Here is a 24175-nt window from a genome sequence, read left to right on the forward strand (position 1 = left end):
CGCCCACCTGCCCCAATGAACTCCGCTTCTCAAACCAGTTGAACAGGTTCTACTTTAGATTTGACTCTGAGATCAAACTTTAAAGACTGCTCCCCCCTCCCCCACGTGCCTGATTAGCCAGACCATCGCTAATGCCCCACACCCTCACACCCTTCGTTGTCAAGGAAGAAGATGTGGGAAATCTGTTCAGGAAGCACACCTTCCACGCCACCCCCCCCCCCATATATTACTTCAGTTAATGCCCCGTAAACACTTTAAACCACTTTTTATACATATCTGTACTTCTATCTTATTTTAGTATAATTTTTATTCTTTATAGTTATTGAATGTTGTTTTTGGTTGCATGTCACACCAACACAACACAGCAATTTCCTAACTGTACAGCGGATAAAGTTGATCATTCATCTTTGGTGCTTAGGCAATGTACTACACTGTGCCATTCTTAACTATACGCAGCTGTGCACCAAGGTAACCCCACAGATTAGGGGCGATAGATGCTTGCCTTTCATCTTGGAGTTTATATCTACCTTGATATTTCTTTTTGGCAGTGTCCACAGCATATACATGATTATGTCTGCATTTGAAATGCCACTGTGCCTCTGCATTAGGGATTGGAAAATCACCCAACTTTCTGAAAATTCTCTTCAGCCTTAGAAAGGAACACTTGACCTCACAATTCCCCCCATGACCTTTGATCTTATTTTTTCCTTACATGACATTTTCTCTATCACTGTTACCGTTTTTCCCTTGCACTACCTCAATAGACATCTTTTGAAATGATCTGTATGGATGGCATACAAAACTAGAGCTCTTTTATGTATACTCGGTTCAATTAACAATAATAAACCAATTCCAAAAACACTTCTCTGCTATGGCCTTTTACCCTGTCTCCCTACCTACCACTTCTCCCTGGGTCCCATCCTCCTTCCCTTTCCCCTACTGTCCACTCTCCTCTCCTATCGGTTTCCTTCTTCTCCAGCCCTTGACCTTTCCCACCCACCTGGCGTCACCTCTCACGTTCCAGCTAGCCTCCTTTTTATTCTGGCATCTTCCCCCTTCCTTCTCAGTCCTGAAGAAAGGTCTTGGCCCAAAATGTCAACTGTTTACTCTTTTCCATAGATGCTGCCTGACCTGCTGAGTTCCACCAGAATTTTGTGTGTGTCGTTTTTATAGATGAAGGGATTGAAACGCACACATCAATGATCAGCATTTCCAATAGTGTAGGTCAGAGTATTAATTCACAGAGTTATATTGATGGTTCATTTTTAAATTCATTGAAGGGCTTCATAGGCAGTCAGCATTTACCGGTAATTGTCATTCCCTAATTACCCCTGCAAAAGTGGTGGTGAACTGCTGCAGTGTTTGAGGTGAGAGAAACTCATAATGCTGTTAGGGAGAAAGTTCCAGGAATTTCATCCAGCAATGGTGAAGGGGCAGTGATATATTCCAAACAGGGACGGTAAGTGCTGTGGAAGGCAACTCTGAGATGGTGGTGTACCAAAGTTCAAAGTAAATTTTATCATCAAACTACATATATGTCACCATAAACAATCATGAGGTTTATTTTCCTGTGGGAATACTCAGTAACTATATGAGTGTGCATGTCCTTTGCGAGCGATGAGGACCACTGACATCCCTGAGTGGGTGTATTTGTTATTTGTGTAACTGGGGGTGAATAGTGAGTCCAGTCCGTGCTAGGAAGGGGCAATATATAACAGGATCAGTGAATAACGAGAACATCACAAGATAAAGAGTCCTTAAAATTGAGATCATTTGGTTTTGGGAACACTTCAATGGTAGGGCAAGTGAGTGTAGCTATCCACTATTGTTCAAGTGCCTGATGATTGAAGGGTAGAGGTTGTTCTTGAACCTGGTGGTGCGAGTCCAGAGGCTCTCATACCTTCTACCTGATGGCAGCAGTGAGAAAAGAGCATGGCTAGGTGGTGAGGATCTCTGATGATGGATGTTGCTTTCCTACGACAGCGTTTCACGTAGATGTGCTCAGTGGCTGGGAGGGCTCTATCCATGATGACTATGCCAAGTCCATTACCTTTTGTAGGATTTACTGTTCAAAGGCATTGGTGTTTCCATAACAGGCCCAGATGCAGCCAGTCAATACACTATCTGCTATACATCTATATAAGTTTGTCATAGAGGGATCAGAAGTGGAGAGGGTGAGCAGCTTCAAGTTCCTCAGTGTCAAGATCTCTGAGGATCTAACCTGGTCCCAACATATCGATGTGGTCATAAAGAAGGCAAGACGGCAGCTATACTTTATTAGGAGTTTGAAGAGATTTAGCATTTCAACAAATACACTCAAAAACTTCTATAGTTGTACCATGGAGAGCATTCTGACAGGCTGCATCACTGTCTGGTCTGGAGGAGCTACTGCACAGGACCAAAAGAAGCTGAAGAGGGTTGTAAATCTACTCAGCTCCATCCTGGGTACTAGCCTACAAAGTACCCAGGACATCTTCAGGGAGCGGTGTCTCAGAAAGGCAGCGTCCATTATTAAGGACCCCCCAGCACCCAGGGCATGCCCTTCTCTCACTGTTACCATCAGGGAGGAGATACAGAAGCCTGAAGGCACACACTCAGCAATTCAGGAACAGCTTCTTCCCATCTGCCATCCGATTCCTAAACGGACATTGAAGCTTTGGACACTACCTCACTTTTTTTAATATACAGTATTTCAGTTTTTGCACATTTTAAAAAATCTATTCGATACACATTATTGATTTACTTGTTTATTTATTATTATCTTTTATTTTATTTATTTATTTCTCTCTCTCTCTCTCTCTCTCTCTCTCTCTCTCTCTGCTAGAGTATGTATTGCATTGAACTGTTACTGCTAAGTTAACAAATTTCACGTCACATGCCGGTGATAATAAACCTGATTCTGATTCATGCTGAATCACTGCAGACTCCTAAGGAAGTAAGGGTGTTCTGTTCTTTTGCTGCCCTTCCAGCTGGTAGATGTCATGGATTTGGAAGGTGCTGTCAAAGGAGCCGTGGGGAATTACTGGTTTGTATACTGAGGATGATGCAAATTGCTGCTACTCTGCATTGGTGGTGAAGTTGATGGGCTGTCAATCAAACAGCCTGCTGAGTTCTTACTATATTGAACTTCTAGATTGTTTTTATGGCTACTCTCATGTGGATAAGTGGAGAGTATTCTATCACACTGCTGGCTTGAGCCCTGTAGATGATAGACAGGCTTTGCAGAGTTTGGAGGTGAGTTACTCGCTGCAGGATCTCTGGCTTCTGACCTGCTCTTGTAGCTGCATCTGTCTACTTCAGTTCCATTACTAGTCAATAGCAATGCACAGAGTATTTATAGTTCGGGATTCAATGATGATAATGCCATAGAATGTCAGGAGGTGATTTTCTGTTGTTGGATATCGTTACTGCCTGGCTAAAGCAATGGGGGATGGATATGGATTTTAGTGCATCTACTTTGAGCTAAAGGGGTTTAGAATGGAATAGTCTCTAAGCGGTGTGAAACTGATTCTGAGAGAAGGCGATGGATCATTTTATGTCACTGAATTACTTACTGCCCATTATACCACTGGCAATTAGGGCAGCAGTGAAGGTCCTCCATCTCTCAGGGCTTCCTTTTATCACATTAGTAGCTTCTTCTTGGTTTTCACTACTGTCAGACATGCAAGTCCCAAGTGGAGACTCAGGAATACCATCGCACTGAGATGGAGAAGGAATCTTCATTGCTGTTTCCATAATAATTTTGTTTTACCAGTCAGGGTTGTTAGCCCTGAGCTGAATCCCAATGCTGGAGGACTGGTGGACCACTGTTAGTCTGGCCTCTACCCTTTGACCTGTTTGATATGGGTGACCCTACCAAGAGTCACAACATAAAGTCCTGACTCCAGCCAACATAGCTCTCTGGGTCATTGAGGCACGCAAGCCTCCAAACCCTACGGCAAGGTTGTGGTCCTCACTGACAGATACAAGCAGTAATCAAAAAGATCATGGACTGTTGGCCTTTGTGTTCAAGGTTTACAAGTAAGTATAATCTCCTAATAGTACTTCAAATGTAGCCCAACCAGTTTACAAAGCCCAGCAATTCTTATTATTATACCTTAGGATGTGTAATCGATGTGCTTTGCAGGAGGGCAACATTGCTTTAACAGAATTTTATCTGGATTCCAGTCATTAAACAATGGGCATAGATTTTAAAATCATATCCCTTGAATGTAAGCTGATTTTTTAAAAGTATTATGTGGAACAAATAAGGTAGATGAAATAAACTGGTTAAGCACTCTGGGACTAGATAGGTTGTACTTTCAGAGTCAAGTTTGGAACAGACTACTGCAAACATCAATTAATGATAAGTCAATTGCTGATTTCAAATCTGAGTTTGATTTATCTTTGTCCATTAAATATAATAGGAGAGTGGGTATAAAAGGATTTGTGAGGTTTGGTCATAGACCAGACTAAAGGGTCTACTCTTAATAATAAGTTCCAATATTCCAGTTCAACCTTATCTCATTTCATCTTATGTTGTTAAAATTGACCAAGTTATTCCAACATACCATTAAAATGCTTGAAAATGAAAAGAAAGCAATGCTTCTTTGTCAAATATTTAACATCTTCAAATACTAAAATATTATGAGAGCTGTATTAGCATTGCCAGATCCAAATGATATGATTATATAATTTAAAGCAAAATTTAGAACTTCAGCTATGATATTTTTGGGCTTTATTCTATTTAACTTACAGAGAAGTGACTTTCCCGATCCTTTGATTGTCATTCCAGTGATAAGGGAACACTTACTTGTTTTCACTTTATTGTCTGTTCAAATCCTTCACATCAGCAGTTAAATCTTGGTCCATCAGAGGCAGCAACCTTTTGTCATACGTGCTTGGAGTAATGGCAGTGACTAAACTGAAATGACTTCCAAAACTGGCTAAATTCCAAGTATGACAGAAAGTTCTAGATAATTGACTGTTCAGCCATATGCAATGATAAAGCACATTTCCTGTGTGATTTGTTTTTGTTCAGCAATAAATTAAAGGAAATGTATAAATTAGTACTCTGGATTTAAAATAACTATACGGAAATATACTTCGAGGCCTCTGCGGAATCTAAAAAATTCAGTATTTGTGACCAGAATTTGGATAGTCCCCTATATGGTACAAGGTCAAGGATAACTGCTAGATTGTTTATGTGTTGTTCTTTTAAATGATTTGAAATGAGTTTTTAATAATCACATTCTATATGGCATTTTAATATAATTTCTATTATGCAGAATTCCAAGAATTATGAGAAAAAGTTAATTGATAATTATCATATATGTAGAGCTTGCTTCTAATTTTATGTGAATTTCTGAGTGAAATAATCATTTCTGTGGTACAGAGGAAAATGGTAAAGGCAATCCTGCAATTTACAAGCATAACTGTCCGTCGGTAATCAGCTAAGTACCATAATCTTCCTTGGAGAGTAAAATCTTACTTGACCTCCAGCTATATACAGCACATGATAACGACATTAAACTGTAAAACTCCTCACTCCTCCCACTGTATGTCACCACATATCAAAGTTAGGTTGGTGGGCTGATGTCCTACTTTCTAGCTTTGAGATGGCGGTGCAGATTCTGATTTGCTACTGTGGATGAAATCACAATATATGGAGAGAATAATTCTGTGTGCAAAGCTCAGCAAGGCTGCAATTATTGGAAGCTTTTGAATGTAATTTTGCTGAGCTTGGGGAGATTAAGGAAAAGTGCTTGCCAGCTTGGATTTGATGCATTCTTCTGGATATAATTTCCTCTATCTCCCAGATGTGCAATGGCAAACGGAAAGGTAAACCGAGGAAGATGTTTAATAAAAAGTGTGGGGGGGGGGGGGAGTGAGGATGTAATCTTAAAATGTGTGAATAAAGCTATGATGTTTCATGGGCCTGAAATTTCTGTTTGAGAGCAATATTTTGTGATGAGTCGTAAAGTGATTTGATGTTGACGTGCTTTGATATCAGGCTTTGTTTCGCAGTTAAATTTAGAATGAATAGTAAGCAAAATGCTTTAATATTTTGCACTTATGATAGTCATAATTAATGCTTAACTGTCTTTCACAATTTTCAGTCTGTATGTGCAGCAAGGTATTGATGGTTTAATTTACCACTTTGCTGCATGCAAAGTGCCTCTGACTGAATTTATATTTATTTCCATCCAGGAAAAGGAGCCCATCAACATCCAGGGAACACAATCGGAAATACCACCAGAAGGACGACAGAGCAGATCCATCACAGTATGCTCTTTTGGAAAGTGCAATGCAGAGATCGCCGACAGAATATGCAGACCGTGACAAGCGATCGTTGCGGGGCTCGTGGGCTTACGATGACTCTGAACATATTGAGTACAGAGAAAGCAGGGACTCCACACGCAGAAGTCTAAGGCGATCTCAAGAGTTGCGAGATTTAGTAGATGAGGATATTGATACACAAAGTAGAGATGAATATGAGCGACAGAGACAAGAGGAAGAGTATCAAACTCGTTATCGTAGTGATCCAAATTTGGCACGTTATCCCGTCAAACCACAACCGTACGAGGAGCAAATGCGAATGCATGCCGAGATGTCTCGGGTACGTCATGAACGAAGACACAGTGATGTTTCTTTGGCATACACAGAGATGGATGATGTACAAATTTCAAAGCATAGAATGGAAAGGCAGTCACGACAACGTTCTGCATGTGATCGCAGGGTCCCTGTGCAAAGTCAGCGTTCTTACTCAATGGAGAGAACTCAAGACCTACAAGGGCCTAGTTCTAGTTGGCAAAGGACCCCAAATCACAGTCCACCGACACCCAGGCGAAGCCCCATTCCATTTGATAGGAGTGACGGTCGTCATTCTGATTCAATGCGGAAACAGCAACACTTGGATCCAAGTTCTGCGGTTAAGAAAACAAAACGGGAAAAGATGGAAACCATGCTGCGAAATGACTCGCTCAGCTCAGATCAGTCGGAATCAGTGAGGCCACCACCACCAAAGCCACATAAAACAAAGAAAGGAGGTAAAATGCGGCAGGTCTCGTTGAGTAGCTCGGAGGAAGAGCTTGCATCTACTCCAGAATATACCAGCTGTGATGATGTAGAAATTGAGAGTGAAAGTGTCAGTGAGAAAGGTAAGCATTCACAGACATTTATTCATTTCTACTGCGGTAAATAATTTATCTGATTTTAATTTAGGTTATGTAAGTAAGTTGCTCGAAGTTCTTAGTTTAATTAAAGCTAATACCATTCAGTTATTTGGATAATGATGTTCAGAATTTTGATCCTGCTCTGTGCAAAGTTAATAAAGAAATACAACTAGTATTAGGGTCCAGTTTGAGAATTCACTCATGGTTGTGTTTACTGATCTTTATCCTGTAACTGCTGCTGAAAAATGAGATGCATGAAGTTTATTTGGCTCATTGGTAATGTCTCCCGATCTAGTAGCTTAATGAGACTGTATAGATTCTGAAAAGATACTTGGGAAAAGTATCACTGTATGGCTGGTGTCCAGGCATCACATCACTATCGGAGTGTATGTTTTCAATGAGGATGACTTAAAAGTTAGAAATTTACTTTTCTAATAAGTTCAAGGTAATTTCTCATAAAATAGATGTGTTATGTATATAACTATGCAGAAATATACTTCGAAACATCTGCAGGATCTAAAAAATACAAAATTTATTGTGACCTGAATTTGGCTAGTTCCCAATATGTTTTAAAGTCAAGTGTAACTGATGGATTGTTTATTAATAATTTTAAATGATTTTTTAAAGATACATTCTATATGGCATTTTAATCTAATTTACATTATGTGAAATTCTTAGCATTAGGAGAAATTAATTGATAGCTATCATAAATGTAGGGTTTGCTTCAAAATGAATTTGATTTTCTAACCGTTTGTATGGTACAAGAGGAAAATGGTAAAGGCAATCCTGCATTTTACATATGTGTTAAAATTGTTGTATATTTCCCCAGTTTATCTGAAATGGTATTAATTTTGTTACTCTTAAAGATATTTTCCTGTCAAAGTGATGTGTAGAATTTGATACAGTTTTAAGTAATGAATTGCCGAGTTATTAGACCGGGAAGACCCGGTTCTGATCACAAGTTTACATGGAATTAGCTGTTCTCAGCTAGGCCAGTAATAGGCACTGAACTAATATCCAGCTGGAAGTGTAGTTATATCAAATGAGTTTTCATGTCTGATGATTGAACTGTCTGCCAACATGCACTAAAATGGCTGAAACACTGAAGTACCTGAATTATATCATCCCTTTAGGAGAGGAATAAGTAGAGCAATAAATATTGTTTATTAAGCAATAAGTATGTATGTCATTTGTTTTTTTAAAGCACTCTTCTTACTTTTTAAGGACTTACAGAATTATTTGAGAGGTAGCTCTCATTATGAAAAGAAAGTTTGTGTGTTGTTGGCTTAATTATTTGGATAAACAGTGATAACTTTTGTTGAAATCATATGATAATATTTTAATGCTATGCATAAATTTGAAATCAGTTATTATAAACTGTGAAGTAAAGAACCAGTCACATCTGTGAACTTGGCCTTAGACCACAGGTACTGTAGGCTGTATAAGATAATTCAAAACTTTGAAATATTGGCATACATTAATGTATATCAATATTTTACATTCTATTTAGGCAATGCTTTCTGTATGTAATATATTGACTGCTGATGAAATCAGAAATAAGCAAGGTGCACTGGGAGCTTCAAGTCTGACTTTCTTATTTCAAGCCTGTTTTATTAATAAAGCACTAATTCAAAAGAACATGGAATCCCACTTTTCTGCACTTCATTACAATTCCCAATATCAATCTCTTTGTGTACAGACTACAAGCAAGCTTCCCTCAACCTCTCAGTCCTCCCAATGCACTTATTTATCGAACCCTTTTCAACACCTAGTGCTGGTCAGCAAAAAAATCCTTAGAGTTGAGTACAAAAAAAAATCAAAGCCGTTGTTTTCTACCCATCTTTAAGCTCGCTTCCCTGGTGAAGATATCCTATTTCTAAATCACTGATTCAAAGTGGAGTAGATCCTCATGACTAATTTGAACTGATGTTAAGTATTCCCACAAAAAATCTCTTCATGACCAGGATTTGAAGAATATATCTCACACTGCTGTGAACACATCATCAGTGACGTATCCTGTGGCCACTGAGTGTCTTAGGTCTTTCTACTCCAGACACCTTCATCCAGGTGAACCAGACATGGTTGACCAAGCCACAAGTTCTGTTCAGGTAGCATGTGCTGAGGATCCCCATGGACTTGTTCTCTCCATCCAGAGCCATCTTGAATCTTTCTCTGCTGCTTCGGTAATACTGTATTGGGTCCCTGCCTCCTTGTACCAACGATGCGCAATGCGCTCAGAGCTCTGTGAAGAGACTGTCCAATGACACCCCGGTAGCTCCCTTCCACAGGCATGCAGTTTGCCTTTCATCCTTGCCTCCAGCAGTTGCTGACCAGTTCCTTGTATCTGGCAAGCTTCCTCTCATGAGCCTCCTCCAGCGCTCCTCCCACGGGACTGGTCAGCTCCAGCAAGATCAATCTTTTTTTCCAGCTTCATAGAATAGTCCGTACACCATACTGCTGACTTTCTCATTTAGCCTTTGACCTATTTCAGTTCTTTTCGGGGCAAACTTAGTTACATGCTTAACCAAAGATGCCTTTTACATAGCAATCAAACTTGCTGTGAAAAATGCATCTTTGATTAAGCACATTTCTAAGTTTGACCAAACAGGTCAGCAGTTTGCAATGCCTTTTAATTTTGCACGGTCTTTTCCCTCCCCATCTCCTTCAACTCCACAGCACTCATTTCTAAATCATCTCAGTTGTTCTCTCTTGTGAATTTTTGATTTATTTGCTGTTCTGAGTTTGGCTATGCTTCTAGTGGATTAGTCCTATGCTCCAGAACCCCATTACTCAGGCTTTCAACCTGCTCATTGTTAGGGCAGTCAAAGAACTAACTTGTGAACCTGTGGAGATATCTCACTGTGGGCTTGATGATAGTCTTTCAGTGGTAAGGAAATAAAATTGAAATTATGCTTGAGAGAATGATGCGGGCGGAAAGAAATGGAAATCTACAGCTACATCCATTTTATATTAAATGCTGTTTGTTCTTAAAAAGTAGAATAATAACTAATGCATATAGAGTCCAGTATACTTGTATAAGAATTTATCCATGATTGTATAATTTTATCATGCTATGTTGAAATCATTGAACAATTATTCTTTGTGCAGGAAACCTCTCAAGATAGATATGTTGTCATTCCTGTTGTTTATTACTTTACAAAGTGAATTTTTGAATGCAGGCACTACCATTTGTGGAGCTTCTTCCAAACACTGTTGGTTTGCATGGTAACCACTCCTTTACAAATCCATCATTCAAAGCAATGTGGACACAAATCAGCCCTGCTACTTGAAGCAGTAACCATCACAAAGTGTTCCTGTCACAACAGAAGGCTTTACACATCACTTGTGTAAGAAGATCAAACCCCTACATTCCAGAATCACTGCACCACAGCTCACCTTCACTACGTCATTTCAGGGTGAATTTCCAAGCACAAAATAACATATAGATTCATATATAAAAACATACTGTATATAAGAACATATAGGAAAACATGATGATTTTATCCTTCAGTCTTGTGGACAATTTAAATTTTATGTCCATTTCTTTATAGTTTCTATTTTACAGTTAGATCAACTTTCACTAGCTGTTTTGATTCTCATTATTTTCAAACTCTATGAAGCTAAGCATTGTAGAAGCTGGATGTCAAGATATTCACATAACAAAATCATAATCTATCTTCTTTTACACCTCATTCATTGAAAATATTTATTTTAATAAACCTATATATAGAGGTATAGAGATTTATTATATATGACAATCTTGTTCTATATATAGAATATCTATTTATCTATCCACACACACACACACACACACACACACACACACACACACACACACACACACACACACACACACACACACACACACACACACACACACACACACACACACACACACACACACACACACACACATTATATATATAAAATTACCTTGTTCTGTGTGTGCATATATGCAGTTACAGAGCGCAGTAAAGGGAATTACAGAGGCATAAGATAATGGATGGCCAAAGCTGATTGGAAGGGAACACTAGCAGGGCTAATGGCAGAGCAGCAAAGGCTGGAATTTCCGGGGGTAATTCATAAGGCACAGAATCAATACATCCCGAAGATGAAGAAGTATTCTCAAGGGAGGGTGAGGCAACTGTGGCTGACAAGAGATGTCAAAGACTGTATAAAAGTGAAAGAGAGGGCATATAATATGGCAAAAAATATTTGGAAGTTAGAGGATTTGGTAAGCTTTCAACAGCCACCAGAAGGCAACTAATACAAAAAGCATAAGGAGAGAAAAGATAAAATATGAAGGTAAGCTAGCCAATAATATGAAAGAGTATACCAAAAGCTTTTTTCAGATATACTGTATAAAGAGTAAAAGAGAGGTGAGAGTGGATATTGGATTGCTGGAAAATTATGCGTGAGTGTTAGTAACAAGGGACAAAGAAAAGGTGGAAGACAATAGCAGTATTCCAGAAATTCAAGAGTGTTTGGGGGCAGAAGTGAGTCCAGTTGCTATTACTAAGGAGAAGGTGCTTATGAAGCTGAAAGGTCTGAAGGCAGTTAAGTCACCTGAACCAGATGGACCACACCCTGGGGTTCTGAAGGAGGCAGCTTAAGAGATTGTGGAGGCATTATTAATAATCTCACAAGAATCACCAGATTCTGGAATGGTTTTAGAGGACTGGAAATTGCCAATGTTGCTCCACTCTTTAAGAAAGGAGGGAAGCAGAAGAAAAGAAATTACTGTCCAGTTAACATGACTTCAATGGTTAGGAACATGTTGGAATCCATTATTAAGGATAAGGATTTGATGAACTGGAGGCAAAAGTTAGCATGGTTTCCTTAAGGGAAATTTTGTCTGACAAATGTGTTGGAATTCTTTGAGGAAATAATAAGCAGGATAGACAAAGAAGAGTCAGTGGATGTTGTTTATTCATATTTTGAGAAGATCTTTGATAAGATGCCGCACAGGAGGCTGCTTAACAAAAAGCCTATGTTTTTACAGGAAAGATACTAGCATAGACAGAAGATTGGCTGATTGGCAGGAGGTAGAGAGTCAGAACAAAGGGGGCCTATTCTGGTTGACTGTTTATGAGTAAGTTTACAGACAATGCAAAGGTAGGTGGAGGGGCAGGTAGTGTTGAGGAAGCAGGGAGTCTGAAGAAGGAATGGACAGATATGGAGAATGGGCAAAGAAGTGGCAGATAGAATATAGTATAGGGAAATGTATTGTCATGCACTTTGTTTGAAGGAATAATGGCATAGACAATTTTCTAATCAGGAAGAAAATTCTAAAGTCAGAGGTGCAAAGGGACTTGGGAGTCCTTGTGGTGGATTCCCAAAAGGTTAACTTGCAGATTGAGACGGTGGTAAGGAAGGCAAATGAAATGTTAGCATTCATTTCAAAAATACTCGAATATAAGAGCAACAATGTGGTCCTGAGGCTTTATAAGGCATTAGTCTGACTGCACTTGTGAAGTATTTCAATACTTGAGTATTGTGAACAGTCTTGGGCCCCAAAACTGGGTTTTGTGTGAAATTAGAGATGGTCCAGAGGGTATTCACAAGAATGTTTTCAGGAATGAAAGCGTTACCGTATGAGGAGCGTTTAATTGCTCTGGGCCTGTACTCGCTGGAGTTTGGAAGAATGAGTGGGGATCTCATTGAAACCTATTTGAAATGCTGAGACAGTGTGGATGTGGAGAGAATGTTTTCGATAGTGGGTGAGTCCAGGACCAGAAGGAACAGCTTCAGAATAGAGGGATGTCCATTTGAACTGAGCTGAGAAGGGATTTCTTTAGCCAGAGGAAGGTGAATTTGTGGAATTTATTGCCATACACAGCTGTGGATGCAAAATCATTGAGTATATTTAAAGCAAATTTTGTTAAGTTCTTGGTTAATCAGGGTGTCAAAGGTCACGGGGAGAAGGCAGGAGAATGAGGTTGAGAGGTATAATAAATCAGCCGTGATAGTATGGCAGAGCAGACTCGATGGGCCAAGTGGACTAATTCTGCTTCTATATCTAATGGTTAAATATATATCTTTAGTACAAGGTAATAAATACTATGCATGTAGTAGCTGTATAAAAACTTATGGTTAGCAAATATTCTGAGATTGTTCTCTATTCTTTCTATAAAAATGTTAACTGATTACACATTCAATTGAAACTATTAATGCAGAAAGGAACAGATTACTGAATAATCAGATCAAAGAATTAGATACAAAAGGGAGGCAGGCCATTCAGTTCTACCAGTTCATGAGGATTTTATTCCACAGTCGTGTAGACAATGTAAATTTTATGTCCATTTATAGGTATTTGAAAAATAACAGATAATTCTGACCATTTCCAGATGAACTTAGTTATGGCTCTGCAGTACCTAATGGATTTGCAATGGTTATCTAACCAATTTAATAATATTATTCATTGATTTCTATTTACTGGAATATAAGTTCAGCACAAAATCCTCCCATTTCCATCCTTTCCAAAATTATCAAAAGATACAAATAATAATTCTGCAAGGAAAATTCTAACCCTCTCAAGAGTATATTGCTGAGAGAGAATCTGATCCGGTTCCAGCTCACTTATCCATGTTTTCATATCATGGAATTGCATTGAAGAAAATAGTCCAGCCTTGAAATTGGTCCTATTGCTAAATTGAACTAATTCATTCCCAGAGTGTAAGTGATTTGTTAGCAGGAAGTTGAAAATACTGGCTAATGGTGACCTCCATTAATGAAAACTTCCTTCCCCAGACTTTACAGTAGCATCGTTTAAAATTGAAAAAGAAAACTCCTTTAGCTGTTGGAAATCTGAAATATGTCACAAATATATGGAAATGCTCAGCCGGTCAAGCAGCATCTGTAGACAGAGAAACCTTATTAATATTGACCTTTCAGTTGAGCAAAATACTTTTCATCACGTCTTTTGACTTTGACTTCTTTAATGCGAAAGATGATTTATCTATTTTTAATAAGGGAATTGTTATTAAAATAAATTTAGCTGTTGATTATAGAATTAAAACACGGAACAGTTAACTAATTATGCACATATAAAACATTTGTCAAGATCATGATAATTGCATACCATTTCAACTTGAGAAAAGGACCTATTGCAATTCTTTTTTTGGTATGTTTTAAGTCTAATTGAATTTATTGTCATGTGGACGACTGTAGTGAGATACAGATACAATAAAAAAGCTTGTTCACAGCAACATTACAGGCATATACTGTAAGCCTAGACAAAATATAACTTGTACATAAATTAAACACGGCAATGAAGAGAACAAAACTGCAAAATAAGATACTAGGACATTTATCCACAATAGAGACAGGTCCATGGTGGTGCAGGATGTGGTCCATTCAGTTCCATTGCTCACGATTCATTTTATTGAGGCCAGAGTGGGAATGATACCGGAGAAAGCTGAAATATAGCTAATAGTAACACATTTGAGAGGCAACCTGACCTGCAAGTCACTTACAACAGAGAATTTATTATTTTATTCTGATAATACTTTGTGTTTTGACTGTTACCTCTTAAGGATTCTATCTATTGCCTTACTGGAATGATCTAAGTATTTCCTTGCTCAAGCTAATAAAAGTGCAAGGAGTGAGGGAGTTTTCCTTACCTTACATTTGACTGGCTTTAGGAAATTACTTTATAGAAAAAGTGAACTTAGACCTCTAAAAAAATAAGTCTTCAGCTTTTAATATGTTATATATAGAGTGTCTTCCTTCTTACTGTTAATTATACAGTGCAAATTTGTTATGTATCCTATTTGTTCATATATATGTAAGTAAAGGATCACATTGGTTGACAAGAATTTATCTGACTGCACTGTTGGTCAATCAGCCGTTGATGTATACTTAGATTTGAAGGCACTCAAAGACCAAATTTATTGGAATCCCTGAGCCATATTATCATCATTGGCAAGATATTTAACCAAGAGTCTTGATTGAAGAGACCTATGGCATTAAACTGTGAATATTATCTTCAAATTATATAACAATACTATGTATATTATTAAAATGTATATGTTTATATCTAAATATGTAACAAACTCCAAGATGGCTTTTTGGAGCAACTTGTGGTTGAGCCCACTAGGGGATCAGCAATTCTGGATTTGGTGTTGTTTAATGAACCAGATATGATTAGGGAGCTTAAGGTAATGGAACCCTTAGGAGACAGTGATCATATTATGATAGAATTCACCCTACAGTTTGAGAGGGAGACTCTAAAGTAGAAGCATTACAGTGGAGTGAAAGGAATTACAGAGGCCTGAGAGTGGAGCTAGAAAGGTTGATTGGAAGGGGATACTAGCACCGATGATGGCAGAGCAGTAATGGCTGGAGTTTCTGAGAGTCATTCGGAAGGCACGGGAGAGATTCATCCTAAAGAAGAGGAAGTATTCTTAAGGCAAGATGATGTAACTGCGGCTGACAAGAAAAGTCAAAGCCAACAAGAGGGCATGTATTGGAGCAAAAATTAGTAGCAAGTTAGAGGATTGGGAAATTTTTTTTAAACTCACAGAAGGCAATTAAAACAACCATAAGGGAGAAAAGATGAAATACAAAGCTGGCCAATTATATCAAAATGATACCAATTTTTTTCAGATATATAAAGAATAAGAGGGAGGTGAGAGTAGATATTAGACTACTGGAAAATGACATTGGAGAGATAGTAATGGAGGACCAGGAAATAGCGGATGAACTGAATAAATGTTTTGCATCAGTCTTCACTATGGAAGACACTAGTAGTATGCTGAAAGTATGGGAGTGTTGGGGGTAGAAGTGAGTGTAGTTGCTATTACTAGGGAGATGGTGCTTGCAAACTGAAAGATTTGAAGGTAGATAAGTCTCCTGGGCCTGTTGGACTATACCCTAGGGTTCTAAAAGAAGTAGCTGAAGTGATTGTGGAGCCATTAGTAATGATCTCTCAGTAATAGAGAGAGTCTGGCATAATTTTGGAGACAGGAAAAACTGCAAATATCACTCTACTCTTCAAGAAGAGAGGGAGATGGAAGAAAGGGAATTACAGCCAGTTAGCCTGACATCAGTGCTTGGAAAGCTGTTGAAGTCGATTGTTAAGGATGTGTTTTCAGGGTAATTGGAGGCACATGTCAAAATAGGTCAAGAAGTTATCATGGAATCCTTGAGGGAAATTCTTGCCTGGCAAATTTGTTGAAGTTCCTTGAAAAAAATACCAGAGTCAGTGGATGTTGTGTACTTGTATTTTCAGAAGTCCTTTGACAAGTTGCAGCACATGAGGCTGCTAAACAAGATAAGAGCCTACAGTATTACTGGAAAGGTACCAGCATTCATAGAGCATTGGCTGATTGGCAGCAAGCAAAGAGTGGGAATAAAGGGATCCTTTTCAAATTGGCTGCTGGTGACTAATGGTGTTCCACTAGTTGTGTTGGGACAGCTTCTTTTTACATTGTATGCCAGTGATTTAGATAATGAAATAGATGACCCTGTGGCCAGGTTTTCAGGTGATACGAAGATAGGTGGAGGGGCAGGTAGTGTTGAAGAAGCAGAAATAGCTGCGGGAGATCAGACAGATTGGAAGAATGGGCAAAGACGTGACAGGTGGAATACAGGGTCTGGACGTGTATTGTCATTCACTTTGAAAAAAGGAATAAAAGTATAAACTACGAGAGAGGCCACATGCAGGGTTCTCCAAAGGTTAATTTACAGATTGGCTCAGTGGTGAGGAAAATGAATGCAATGTTAGCATTCATTTCAAGACAACTTGAATATAAAAACAAGGATGTAATGTTGAGGCTTTATAAGGCACTAGTGAGGCCTCAGAGTATTTTCAGCAGGTTTAGGCCCCTCATTTAAGAAAAAACATATGCTGACACTGGAGAGGGTTCAAAGGATGTTCATGAGAATGATTTCGGGAATGAAAGGTTTATGATATAGGCAGTGATTGAAGGCTTTCGGCCTGTGTTCACCAGAATTTAAAATGTGGGGCAATCTCACTGAAATGTTGAAAGGCCTAGATAGAGTGGATGTGACTGCTTTGTTGGAGGAGACTTGGACCAGAGGGCACAACCTCTAAATAGTGGAACACCCATTTACATCAGAGATGAGAAGGAATTTCTTTACTCAGAGGGTGGTGAGTCGATGGAATTCATTGCCACACGCAGCTGTGAGGACTGGTCACTGGATGCATTTAAGGTGAAGGTTGACAGGATCTTGATTAGTCAGGGCATGAAAGGTTATGGAGAGAAGGCAGGAGAAATGATCAACGATGATGAAATGGCAAAGCAGACTCGATGGGCTGAGTGGCCTAGATTTGCCTCTATGTCTTTTGGTCTGAAGTGGTGGTACGTTAACATAGCGGTTAATATAATGCTATTACAACACCAGTGACCTGGGTCCAATTCCCACCACCGTCTGTAAGGAGTTTGTACTGTACGTTCTCCCTGTGACTGCATGGGTTTCCTCCATGTGCTCTGGTTTCCCGAGGACATACAGGTTAGTGGGTTAATTGTTCACATGGATGTGACTGGGCAGTGCAGGCTCATTGGGCAGGAAGGGCTTGTTACCATGCTATATCTCTCTAAATAAATTCGGCTGGAGATGATAGATACTTGTCAAATAGTGTACTTTCAGTTTAGTGAGGAGGGGGATGCAAACCTGCTCTGGATATCAGATTTTTTCACTTTCTCGTGCTTGAACTGCTTAAAGTTGTATCAAAAGGATGAAAGATTTGTCTTTTGGGAAAAGCCAGCTTCACTGTGGTTTGCAATTATTGAGCAATTTTAACAGCCATCATCTTATTCAGTGACAGAGCAGGGCTTAAGGCACCAAATGGTCTTCTAATTTTATGTTCATGTGTGATAACTAAGAGAAACAACCTAATATGCTGCTTGGGTTATAGACTGAACATAAAACCAAAGTAGACAATGAATAAATGTGATGCATTTTGTGCTGATTGTTGGAATAATAAAGGAACAGAATCAGATGTAATATCACCAGCATATGTTATGAAGTTTGTTGTTATGCGGCAGCAGTACATTGCAATATATTTTGTATATGAAAAATTCAATAGGTAGTGCAAAAACAGTACTGTAGTGAGGTAGTGTTCGTGGGTTCTATGTCCATTCAGAAATTGGATGGCAGAGAGAAGGAAGCTGTTCCTGAATTGTTAAGTGTGCACCTTCAGGCTCCTGTACCTCCTTCCTGATGGCAACAATGAGAAGACGGCATGACCTGAGTAATGGGGTCCATAGTAATGGATGCTGCCTTTTTGAAGCATTACCTCTTGAAAATGCCCAGGATGCTTGGGAGCCTGGTGCCCATGATGGAGTTGACTGCACTTACAACTTCTGCAGCTTATTTGAATCCTCTGCAGTGTCACCACCCCTCCAACCCTCTGAACCAGACGGTGTTGCTCTCCGTGGTACATCTGTAGAAGTTCATGAGTGACAGTGTGACTAAGTGACAAAGGACTGTATGAGTGGATGTTACTGAAGTGAGCCTTTATTATGAATAGAATAGTATAACTTCAGAACTTCATAACTATTGATTAGTTAACCAGAACAAGCATTTTGATTGATAATCATACTTGTAATACTTCATACTTTCAGGGTAAACAAAACTTCTTCAAAATCCTCTTCCCTGACCATTTCATGCGTCATGTCTATGGCAATTAACAGTATTTGCTGTACTCCTTTACAGGCCTCTGTGTTTGCTGTGATTGAAAAGAAAATGTAAGAAATCCATAACAAGAGGTTCAAATGTGTTATTTGCCATCTGAATTAAGTTAATAAGAAGCTCCAAATTAAATAATATATCTGTCATTTTACAATGAGTTGCTCCAAATCCTAACTTAATTTAAAGTGATTTATTCTGGATGAAGACAAAGTATTGGGTTGCCTTGCAAGTGGACTAGCCAAATAATGTAACCTAATGGTTAATCTGTGAAGATTTGATATTATCCACAGCAGAAGTAACGCTGTGTTGAATACATGGCATGAAATAGCTGAGTTGTAATAGGAGAAGGCTGAGTCGGAGGGTTTTTTTTCTCTCTTGTTGCATTTGGAAAGAATGAAAATGAAAATATCTGCAGAGCGGTGACTGATTGCATTACTGAGCCCAATCTGATCAGCCACTTTTCTTAAAGAAAGTACATACTCAATTTGCCAGATAATTTATAATTTTAGAATATTTTGTTATTTTGTTTTTGTTTGGTGTTCATCTTTAATTTTTTTTTGTTTTGGCTGCTGAGACCTGTCATTATTTCAAGATTCAAAGAACATTTATTATCAAAGTATGTATGCAGTTTACAACCCTGAGATTCTTCCCACAGGCAGCCAGAAAACAAAGAAAACCGTGGAAAAAAACATCCAGCATCAAACCCACCTCCCCTCCACATGCAAAAAAGATCACGCAAATGGCAACAAAAAACGAGCAAAGACACAGAATATAAAACACAAAATCAAAATGTGTAACACACACAAAATGTGGAGGAAATCAGCAGGCCAGTCAGCATCTATGAAAAAAAGGTAGAGTCAACATTTCGGGCTGAGGACCTTTCAGTCCAGCTGAAGAGTCTCGGCCTGAAACGTCGACTGTACATTTTCCATAGCTGCTGCCTGGCCTGCTGAGTTCCTCCAGCATTTTGTGTGTGTTACTTGGATTTATCACATCTGCAGATTCACTCTTGCTTGTGAAACAAAAGGTGTATTTCGCTCAGTGTTCATTATCTGCAGGCCACCCTGATTCAAAAATTGCCCCAAAGTAGGAACAAAATACAGCAATCAGAACTAGAACTAGAAACTAGACCATAAACCTGAATTACAGTCCAAATCTACAATCCGTGTCGATTCAACCTTTCTCTGCCTACAGCATTGAGTTAGAGAGAGACCACTCCAACGCAAGGCCCTTACCTCAGCAGCAGTGAGCAAGAGAGAGTGCGAGACCGCTGCACGCAGACACCTTCTCCGGCAGCAGTGAGAAAGAAGCTGGTAGATAGCACTGAACGCTCACTTGTCCTCCGCAACCACTTCGATGATTTCAATCTTCCTCGTTGCTTTATTCAGCGAGATCAGTGAGAGATGGAGTTGATCATAGGTCCGAGCCTTGTCTCCTGGCTTCCTGGCCTCCAGGTCACGTGCTTTAACCGCAGCCTCCTTTCAGAGACAGCCAAGCACCCAATCAGCCTGAAATCACACTGCCAGAATGTAGGTTACAGGCTCTAACAGTAGCAGAACCAAATCTTTAGGTTGTGGTGATATTGCATTGGATGAAGAAGTGCTTAGGTGGGATTTTACAGAAAATGCTGCAAGGAAGCGGATCATTTGTGCTTAGATTGTTGCTCTTAAATCTCTGGAATTTCGGTTGAGCCCAGACCTTTCTAACTCAGACAGCAAGGCTGAACATCAACCTGTTTTTGGTTTCTAAAAATTTTGGATCCCAAGTCCTTCTAACTAATCTATATTTGCTATTAACATAAACGCTGGAAGAACATCAGCACCATCTGGCCATTTAATTTTCTTCCAAAGTTAGGTTGAGGTTTTGGGAGCAATCAAATCCCAGTGGATCCATGTGTTGCTATGTCAATCAGACCACCATTACAAGAGTTTTCACACAGATGTTGTGGAGTCATCTGAAAGCAACAGTTTGGTTCCAATAGTTGTCTGTTCCTTTGCACAAATGGGTACTCAAAATTAATTTTGTTACACAGTGCTCATGTATTGACAGTTTGTCAATGTAAAGTTGACAGGCCAATTGAAAGTATATCTAGTTCCACAACACAGGTACTCAGGATCAAATAAAACATTATGGAAGGACCAATTTTATCATTCACAAATCACACCTTTCCCTGGATTGAATCTGATTGGACCCTGGCAACCACTAGATGTTAGTGTGATTGAAGGGACGGTACTGGATGAAGGAGGAAACTCAATTGTGAGCCAAGTCAAAAGTGATCCATCCTAACAACCCCTGAGCTCTGCAGGACTCTTGCTGCAATAGTGCATTCAGGTAGTTATCACTAACCTGAACTAGCAGGATTTTTTTTGCCAGAAATTGAAAAATATTGGAGATATTCATAGAAAGGACAATGAGATGAGATTACAGATTAGATGGGGCAAATAAACTTTTTGTTGATATTGCCAGCTAATGGATGAGGTAAGATGGCGCTGGTATCTGGCAACACTGTGCGTGCTCTCTCGAGCAAGCTGCCTCCACACTATCCTATACCCGAGAAACCCTTCTAAACCTCCAATTTGCTACATCTGGCAAGATCAACAACACCCTGGCTTTGCTCATTACAGCCGGGGACTTTAACCAGGCCAACCTCAGAAAAACGCTGCCAAAGTTATACCAACGTGTCTCCTGTTCCACTAGAGGCCCGAATTTACTTGACCACTGCTACACAGCAATTAAGGATGCCTACAATTCCGTCCCACGACCTCACTTCAGAAAATCAGACCATCAGGCCATACTCCTCCTCCCGGCTTACAAACAGAAACTGAAGCAAGTGGTGTCAATTTTGAACCCACCCAGCCAACACACTTTTTGTCCCTCTTCCCTCCAGGAGAAGGTTCAGGAGCTTGAAGATTGGTACGGCCAGATTTGGGAACAGCTTCTTTCCAACTGTGATAAGACTGCTGAATGGATCCTGGCCCGGATCTGGGCCGGACCTGTCTCTCGGTTTTTTTTTGCACTACCTACTTTTCCTTTTCTATTTTTCTAATTATGATTTATAATTTGAATTTTTATTATATTTACTTTGATTTGTGCTCCAGGGAGCACGAAGCGCAGAATCAAATATCGTTGTGATGATTGTACACTCTAGTGTCAATTGTTTGGTGACAATAAAGTAAAGTAAAATAATATATTTTGGTCAGGAGCAGGAAGATGAGGACAAATTAATGAATATGTACTCTTGGGATATCATTGTATAATTCCCTCTTGTCTGGTGAATTTTCTACCCATTCTATTGGCCTGAAGAAATGACAAATCTCTGTAACAACTCAAGGTCTGTAGAGGACTAGACCAAACAAACGTTGAGGTCCCACCAGGTAATGGAAGAAGTGAAGACTATCATTTCTGTATCGAAACACTTGGAAGTGGACATATCAAAGGCTCTACTGATAATCTGCTAATCAGAGATCACTTTCAAAATAAGGAGTTATATGTAGGATGACTTTTGAGGCAGAAGAAAACAGGCTGATAAGAGGAGTGTCTGTGGAGAAGTCGGTTGGCCCCTATTTTGGTGCAAAGAAACAGTAGAATTCAGGAATTAGTGAGATAATTGAATTTAATATAAGTTGTTTTATTGAAGTTGAGAGCAGTTTGAATTAATTAGACTTGTATCCTGATGCACCATCAATAATTCTCTGTGACGTGAGGCAAGATATCGGTTTTTATTGACTGGAAGAAAGAACAAGCAGCAATTGACCACCATGCTACATCCTGGAGACTGAGGGCAGGGCTCAGGCCTCAATCGCCTTTATACAGGGGTTGTGGGAGGAGCCACAGGAGCAGTTAGTGGGGGGGGGGGGGGTGTCCAGACAGGTATATGCAGTTCACCACACATCATAACCTAAGCTGTTCAAGGTAAGCTTCAACATATCCCACTGTTCCTTGGCCAATTTTATGTTAACATCATTATTTCTCCTTTAATCCCCAGGGTTGCAGTTTTGGCAATGTTGATTGTGCACTACTTGGTTAAAAATCTTTTACATGTCCATGTTGAAAACATCAACTTCATACCCCCTCCCTTCAATTCTTATATAAAGATTAGTTTTATTTGTGGCATGTACATGAAAACATTGAAGCCAAGAGTGAAATGCATCATTTGCATCAAATCAAGTCAGTGAAGATTGTGCTGGGAAAGTGTTGCCACACTTCTAGCATCAACATAGCACACCCACACACAATAACCCTAGCTGTATACCTTTAGAATGCGGAAGGAAGCTGGAGGAGCCAGAGGAAAACCCAGGTGGTCACAGCAAAAACATCCCAACTCCTTAAAGGCAGCGGTGGGAATTGAACCTGGATCGGTGAAAGCCGGCAGTGTAATATGTCAACCACCATGCCACCGTATGGTCATTATGATTGTTTTGAATAAATCCATGATGTCTTTCATTTGCTAACCTATATTTTTCCAAATATCTTTTATTTTTGTTCTGGAATATTACTGGCATGGGCTTAATTATTATTTCCAAGTGAGTGATTTTTCAGTTTAATTATCAATTAGAAGATTTTTGATTGATTACTTTGTGGAATGTTACAGGTTGTTGCAAAGGCCAATTAAAAATAATATTTTAATGGAACACATCATATCTCAGATAACTAGGAAGAATGTCATAGATCCTGCTCTAGAAACTCGACTGTGGTGTTCTCTTCCTTTAGTGTGAAATGGGTGCTGAAACCTCCTGTGTAGCTGCATTTACTGCAGGCTGAATCTAGGTCAGCAGAATATTTGTGAAAGCGGAAACAGAGATGGAAGAAGCATTTGTATTGTCGATCTTCCCTCTCCCAAACCCAGTTTGCTAGCTAGTTTGAGAAAACATTGGCCTTATGATGTCTTTAAAAGCAATCATTGCAGAAGGGGAAAGATTTTATAGAATGATAAGTATAGAAATAATTATGTAAATGTAAAATCAAAACGGACAGGAATATTCTGCAGCATATGTGAAACATGTGCCAAAAATTAATATTGTTCTTGTCCAGCGATATGCTAAATTTAAAGATACAAAAGCCATAGTTCCCATTGCTCACTAGAGTAGATGCCATGGCTTCACTTCACTCACTGCCTTATTAATTGTCCACACACCGCATCTCTTGAACTTTATTCTACTTCCCAAGACATTCCCTCTGTACTATATTCCAATGTAGTGCAATGCCAGCATTATTATGCCCCAATGAAAAAGCTGTCACCACTAGTACAGAGTATAACACTGGAGTATTTTAAAATATGGAATGATATCCATGTTGTTTAGTGACAGAGCAATCCCTATCGGAACCGTGTCCATAACAACAATTACAGTATACCTAGGTATATG

At 39.3% G+C, this 24175-nt stretch overlaps 1 protein-coding gene across 3 annotated transcripts in view; it reads left to right on the plus strand.

The window, feature by feature from the left end:
- rims2a (regulating synaptic membrane exocytosis 2a) overlaps window positions 1-24175 on the plus strand; it is a 1051530-nt gene that overhangs the window by 446482 nt on the left and 580873 nt on the right. For all 3 annotated transcript variants that reach the window (XM_073052040.1, XM_073052005.1, XM_073052014.1), the window contains one exon: window positions 6190-7139. In XM_073052040.1, coding sequence (XP_072908141.1) covers window positions 6190-7139 — 950 coding nt within the window. The remainder of the gene's footprint in view (window positions 1-6189; window positions 7140-24175) is intronic.

This window comes from Hemitrygon akajei, chromosome 1 (assembly GCF_048418815.1).
Source record: "Hemitrygon akajei chromosome 1, sHemAka1.3, whole genome shotgun sequence".
In the NCBI taxonomy this organism is placed as follows: Eukaryota; Metazoa; Chordata; class Chondrichthyes; order Myliobatiformes; family Dasyatidae; genus Hemitrygon; species Hemitrygon akajei.